Source organism: Phaethon lepturus, unplaced genomic scaffold, assembly GCF_000687285.1.
Source record: "Phaethon lepturus isolate BGI_N335 unplaced genomic scaffold, ASM68728v1 scaffold4113, whole genome shotgun sequence".
Lineage (NCBI taxonomy): Eukaryota > Metazoa > Chordata > Aves > Phaethontiformes > Phaethontidae > Phaethon > Phaethon lepturus.
This window is the reverse complement of record NW_010531056.1, coordinates 1,830-8,821: the sequence shown is the minus strand read 5'-3', so window position 1 is coordinate 8,821 and position 6,992 is coordinate 1,830. Positions and strand designations below refer to the sequence as shown.

Sequence of the window (6,992 nt, the reverse complement as noted above, 5' to 3'; positions counted from 1 at the left end):
TGAACAGACCCAAAGACTGAGAATGTTTCCCTCCTTGGCATGCAAGGAGTGTAATATTTCTGCTGGACATGTCTCCGTAATGAGGAGGAATACTTCCACTTGATTCTTAGTCAGGATAAAATAATATTAGAAATGTACAAGATTCACACGTATACCTTGTTGTACAGTCAGATCCAACACAAAAGTGTTTGTGAGGAAAATGAGTATCAGTACATAGATATGACATACGGAACAAAAGTTCTGGCATCTCTAATATGTAAGGTTATTCATCTTTTACATGATCATTGTAGTCCTGCTAGCATTCTTGTTAGTGGTGACTAGGTAACAAAGAGAATTAATTACAGTAGATGCCATTAAATGTTAAAGATTCACAAACAGGTAATGTACTATAATTATAATTAGAATGCATTGAAATATGCCAGACATGCTCAAATGCAGTACACTAGATGATTCAATGCTGTTGGCAAATGCTGACTTTTAATCTTGGTTTGTCTATATGATTGAAAACAAATGTATTATTATAACATACATACTTTATAGTGATCTATAGATAATGAATTAGAGTATTAAAATATTGATTTTCCGTACATGTTGCACAGGATGCAATGCAACAATATACAAATGTCACTTCTGATTTCATGTTTATTCAATACTAATTTAAAAAAGAAAGGAAATTCATTCACAAAAATGAAGTTATTTCTGAAGTTACATTATAATTCAGCCACTAGATGATTACCATTACCATTAAAATCTCTTGAACGTTGATAAAAGCAAAATAAATAAACTGTCACGTATATTTACAATCATTCACAGAAAATGGTAGTTGCATTTTTACATTCAACGACATCAACTTCTGGTTGATTTAATGCTTCTACTACTCTCTGTTGGTAGCCTGAACATGGTCATACAAGACAACCTATCAGAAATATCTGCCTTTTTTCAATAGAAACTAATTCAGAAAAATGTATTAGCTGATTTTCTTTTAAAAAATACGAAAGAAAAGCAGTAATAGATGAGCCGCAATTCATAACAAAAGAAAGGTATTTCAAACTTACATAATAGTATGCTACCTAATTTAGGATCATTTTCCAGTTTTGTGCTTGCCAAAGAAACTCCCCAAAACTCAAGCAATGACAGCAACACCAAATCTTTCCTTTGGATTTTGGATAGCAGTTCGCCAGTGCTGTCACAGAGCAAAAAGCCTTCACGAAGAGAGCTTCCTTCAGCTTTTTGCAACGTAACAGTGGTAGGAGCTATGGAATTTTCTGTTAGAATAATAGAAACATAGAATAATTTGGGTTGGAAGGGACCTTTAAAGCTCATCTAGTCCAACCCCCCTGCAATGAGCAGGGACATCTTCAACTAGACCAGGTTGCTCAGAGCCCCGTCCAATATCTGACCTGGAATGTTTCCAGGGATGGGGCATCTGCCACCTCTCTGGGCAACCTGTGCCAGGGTTTCACCACCCTCAGTGTGAAAAATTTCTTCCTTCTATCTGGTCTAAATTTACCCTCTTTTAGTTTAAAACCATTACCCCTTGTCCTATCGCAACAGGCTTTGCTAAAGTGTTTGTTATTACCTTCTCACAATTTTTAAAAGCATACTCACGGCAGGTAGTGCAAAGAAAGAAATGCCAAGTAGAGCAAATCCTGCAGAAAGCAACCTTCCAAGCCAAGTAAGAGGAGTTTTGTCTCCGTAGCCAATGGTTGTCAATGTGATCTAAAAATAAATGAATGAACATCATGGTTTACCAGAAATCACTGAGACATTAGTTGCATATTATTTACATGGCATGAAACAGCATTTCCACTAAATAATCCAAGATGCATGAAATATATATAGCTGTTTCTAAAAGAAAAGCATACATAAATAAATTAATAAGAATAAATTTTTCTATGAAAACCTAATACTGTTTATGACTGAATGAAACTGAGATAAGTAAAAAATGTGAGAAAAATACCTAAATAAGCAATAAATAAGTTTTAAAAATAATAAAACAGAAGGTCTGGGATCTCAAAGTGGTGGTGATGGGAAATCATGTGAGTCAGGTGGAAAAAGGTGTTCTTTTCCATGGATGTAAAGGTGTTTCACCTATTTTCAGCAGGGAAATACAACTGTATCTATTTGCATAACTTATACAAATATAAATTACACAGAGATCATATTCAAAAAATATAGTAGGGCTAAAAGGAAGTTGAAGTTCACAGATGAGATAAAGTCAAAGGAAAAGCAAAAAGCAGCTGCATTTTCTACAAGCCCATCAGTACAATTTGAAGTGGATCATCTTCTGAAACACAAAAAACACTAATCAACAGCTGGAAGGAACTTTAAGAAGTTCCTAGTCCTTTCCCCTTCCTTATGACAGGCCCAGATAGACCTACATCACTCCTGACACGAAGCTCCAAAGACTACTCACAGCAGCAGATGCAGAGGTACCTCAGGCTGTTGGACCTACGTGGGGAGAGGTCGAAGAGGAAGAGAGGGCCACCTGTAATCCTTCCATGTGGTGAGTGCAATCAGAGGCTCATCATACAGACGTTTCGAGAGCTGTGCTGCGGAGGCCAGCACCCCTGCCATGTAGCACCAGAGCAGACGACAGCAGAGTTTGGTACACAAGGGAGGGCTCCCCACACGCAACTCATTGACCACAGGCCATGTAGAAATGCAGCGCATATGCAAATGCCCCTGGGATAATGGTGTGTGGTTGTGGTTTACTGAGCATGTCGCCAAGGCAAAAGATTATAGTTCATGTCTGTGTGTGGCTGAGGGTCTTCTCCAACCCAAGGAAATATCCTCCAGGCTACCCTTGGCTTGGGCATCATGCCAGTCCCAAATCTGGGGACTGGCCTGGCAGGAGAAAGTCATGTCTCTGCACTTCCCCCTTGGGGAGTTTGGACCTACCCCGCTGCCTGGTGCGGGCAGCAGGAGGAGGTGTGGGCAGACCAGAGGATTTCCGAAGGCCGGGTGGGAGGCTGCAGGGCACGTGCTCAGGCAACGGCACACGATGCTAAAGGACAAAGATAGACAACTGTAGGCTGAATGCCAAGGACTCTGGGGCCTGTTATTAGCTGAGAACATGTGCATGGAGAATTATTTTACATCGTGTACCAAATGTGGGCAAGTTCAGGCTTAGCAAATACTCTGGCAGGAACAAATTCTTCAGGAAAATGCCTTCTAGAGACATTATTTTGTTTCCAGCTTCCTCAAAGTTCATTCCTAGGCAAGACAGCCAAAGCAATTCTATTTAATGCCAGGGTCACCACAGGACAAAAGAAGGAAAATCTTTTGGAAGTAATTAGATTTCAACTATTTAGGGCTCTGTAGATAGTAAACAGTGCTTTTAATTGCTCCCATTGTTGGGAGCAAGCTGTGGGTGTAATTTACCCTGAGAAAGCCATAGTGACTAGAAGACAGTGAGCTGAACTAAGGCTGCAGCTGAAATTTCAAGTGGTTATCAAGTCTCAAGTTTTGTAACACAAGCCTCGTCGCAGGCACACCACCTTGCATACTTATCAGGTCTCACTCTCCTTCCTTGCTCTTCTTCACTTCCCCTTTCCACCCCCTCTTCCCAGCTTTTGCTGGACTCTTTGGAGAGCCAATGCAACCCAGAAAGGTGGAAAGAGTTATGCACATTTCTGCGTGGTTTCTTTCTGATGTTTTGCTGAGTTGTGTTAGGTGGCACCTAACAAGCTCCAGAGCCTGCACAAGGCAGTGTGTGGCTGAGATTGAGTGATGAGGAGGAAGGGAGATGGGAATGCAGCTCCTTCTTTTCTGGCAGAGGTGAGCTGATGCAACCACGCTCTTGGCCTGACAGAGAGGCTTTGCGTTCCTTTGTTTGCTGAAGAGGTTATTTCCAGCTCTTCTCATCAAAGGCCAAATGCAAAAGAGTTTGAGGCTGTTAAGACCCCGAGAGCAATGAGGCACTTGAACAAATGAATCCCTGAATAAAAGTTCCTCAAAATGTGTTTCCAGGACAGTCATCACAAAGCAGTTTACAGCTCTGGAATAAACCCAGTTTCTTGGCTTCTGTGCAGCTTCCTATCTCTGCCAGACGCTGGAAAGTACACAGATATCTCCTGCCTGGGCTGACAAGAAGGAAACAGAACTAAGTGTCATCTGCATATTAATGATATGGCCACTGACCTGTCTTCTGAAGAAGTCAAAGATAAACTTGAACCTCTGGGAACTGACATCTGGGAGCGATCCAAAACCAGAAGCAGTCACACAGACTGTATCTCTGGAATTTCTCCAAAGAAAACAACAGGATCATATTAAAGCTTTTCCCCCCATTCTTTTAGGTCCTGAAGACTTGATGGTATCAGTATATGATTAAGAGTATCAGTGGCTTCATGCTCACTTTGAGCTGTTTTATCTCAGGACGGTCTTTACGTGGGCGAATGGGTGTCAGCACCATGCTGTATTATCTTACTCAACACTGAACAAATGGATTAGATCTTCGTTTTATATTCCTCTCATCACACAACTAAGAAAATATTTTTCCAGACAACTTCAGGGTCAAGTTCAGGAATAGTCCTTGGTATTTTTGTTAGTGCTGCAAGCAAATGGCTAAACCACTGGCCAGGCCCAGACTGGCATAATCCTGAGGTTAAATTTACTGAACAGGGTGTGGAAAACTACTGGATGTGAGACCACAACAACATGAGCAATTTCCAGACATCACTGATAATAAAGAAGCAGACAGAAGTCACAGCTAGCACTGTGAGGGAAGGCTGGATCCCACAGGTGGTAAAGCGAGAAGTGACCAAAGTTCAAAAGTGACTGGAGGAAATTATATGGGACCTTTTGGGGATTACAATCTTGCAAGGACATCAGTACCTAGGTGACTGCATCAGCAGTACCATACGAGGCCAAGAGTGACTAGGTATACAAAATCTGTAGCAAACCTGTGAAGGTAATTAGGGACAGGTGGTTTATTTGAGAGGAGACTTGGTCAGAAGAAGCAAAGTGGTGAAAAAAAGGATCAGGATACAGTAAGAGAAATAACAAGGTGTGCAAGTCATGTCTTTCTGGGGATACCTGCTGAGCAGCCCTGTGACTGATCACCGTAGCCTAAACCAGGACAATAAACTAAACCTTTCAGAGTTTATTTGTATAGGATTCATTTTACCCAACTTGAAAAATAAAATGCTTAGGTGTTCAGCATGACGCTGCAACATACCCAATGGAAACAGATTCCTCCAGCAGGTAACTTATCCTATCCTAAAATGCAGGACTTAAGCTTGCCTGAAAACATGTCTAGTGCCACCTGAGATGCCGCAGGGCGTCAGAGCAGGGACCACTCGCAGAAGAGGCAGCAGACTCTCCAACAGATCTTCCATGGCACTGTATGCCTGCGTTCAAGCAACTGAATTACGCTCCTACTTAATGGTCTAGCTGAGCCCTACCTTTTGTCCCAGATGCAAAACACTCCGTTTTGGGTGCTTCTATTAAATGAAGTGTCTGGACAGACCAGCAAAGGCAGGCAGGGTCACCTGGCTAAACTCAAAACTCACAACGGTGATAGAACGTCTGTTATATTTCACTGCTGGAGCTAATAAATATGCTAATAATAAGTGAGGTAATACAATAATGAATGTGATTATATAACCTAGGTGCCTTCAATTAGATGAGATAGGACCCAGGACACCCCCCTCTACCCTAATATTTCTTTCTGATGTCATTTTATGTTCCACGAACAGTACTTACCTTTTGAATCTTTACCTGACATCAATTAACTGAAAGAAAATGTAGTTTGCTCATGCTATCATTACATTAAATGGGAAAAATGTCATCAGTATTAACTCATTTGAGCCAGTAATTGTGACAATATTATTCATTGTAAGATGTTTTGTTCCCCTACAGGTCACTGTGGAGTGCCAAAGCCATTCTGTATCCATCTCTAACCACCGGATACTACTAGAAAATAATGACTTATTAAGAGAAGCTCTGTCAAATGTGTAAGAGAGACAGGAATCTTAATTGCATTACATTTGCAGGTAAAACTGATTAACGTACAAACTAAATGCTGCAATAAGCACACACAGTTCTCGCTAACACTACCAGTTCTCAGAAAACCATGCATGATTTGGTTTTGCAATACTTAGCGTTCTGAATTGACCTTTTGTTCCCATAGAGTTTAGTTATTTTGTTCTGTTAAAGGAATTTACCTTCTCTACCAAAGCAAATGCAGAACCTGAACTCTTCATATAACACACACTGTTGTGTGCTGCTGTGTGCAGCACTGTGGGGACCCCAGAACCAGGAATATTCACAACGGTAACGCTAGCATGGTGTTTAAACTGCAGGTTGCACGGTACAATGTGCAATTGCAAATACAGTATTCATACGTAAATTAGGATGCCATATCCCGCCTTCCATTTCAGTGTAAATCCATGGGCTTCAAAAATGGACTCAGCGAAATGGCCATAGCAGGGTATGGCCCTTAAATAATCTGAATTAACGAACGGGTTAATTGCTTCATGCTGGATCTAGTCCTCTCAGCGGGGGGCAGGGCATAAGCGCCTCTAAAAGATTGAAATTTAAGATGACTATTTATGCCTGACTTCAGTGCAGTCTTTTCTTTCTTGTACCTCGGCCATCACAGAATTCAGTCTGGGATTTGGTAGCTACTCTGTGGTTTAAGTTAGAACAACTTTTGCAAATAAACAAATAAATGAGACTAAGCATTGATTTCCCCTAGAATGCCACACAATCTGACCTTTTCAAAATCTGCATGTGGGTTACTCTGGCAGTAAAAACAACCATGACTAAGAAGCACGTTATGCATTTCCCACATACTGTTTTACATATTATACAAAAAATACTATTATTAAAACGGCAAAGATAACAGGTAAGAGGGAACACTGATTTTTCAGTACCTTTGTGCACTTAAGCACATTAAAAATTTAAATGTATTCATGTCACACACTGGGGGAAGAAGAAAAGGTATAGTAATATACAATATAGATTGTTTTCAGGTTTTTGATTACAAT

At 40.7% G+C, this 6,992-nt stretch overlaps 1 protein-coding gene across 1 annotated transcript in view; it reads right to left on the bottom strand.

The window, feature by feature from the left end:
• Positions 1 to 4,414, bottom strand: part of KCNQ5 (potassium voltage-gated channel, KQT-like subfamily, member 5) — a 42,631-nt gene extending 38,217 nt beyond the window's left edge. The window contains exons 1-2 of the mRNA XM_010284420.1: positions 4,358 to 4,414; positions 1,609 to 1,719 (exon numbers count right to left, since the gene is read on the bottom strand). Of these exons, the coding sequence (XP_010282722.1) occupies positions 1,609 to 1,719; positions 4,358 to 4,414 (168 nt within the window). The remainder of the gene's footprint in view (positions 1 to 1,608; positions 1,720 to 4,357) is intronic.
• Positions 4,415 to 6,992: the final 2,578 nt, after the last annotated feature.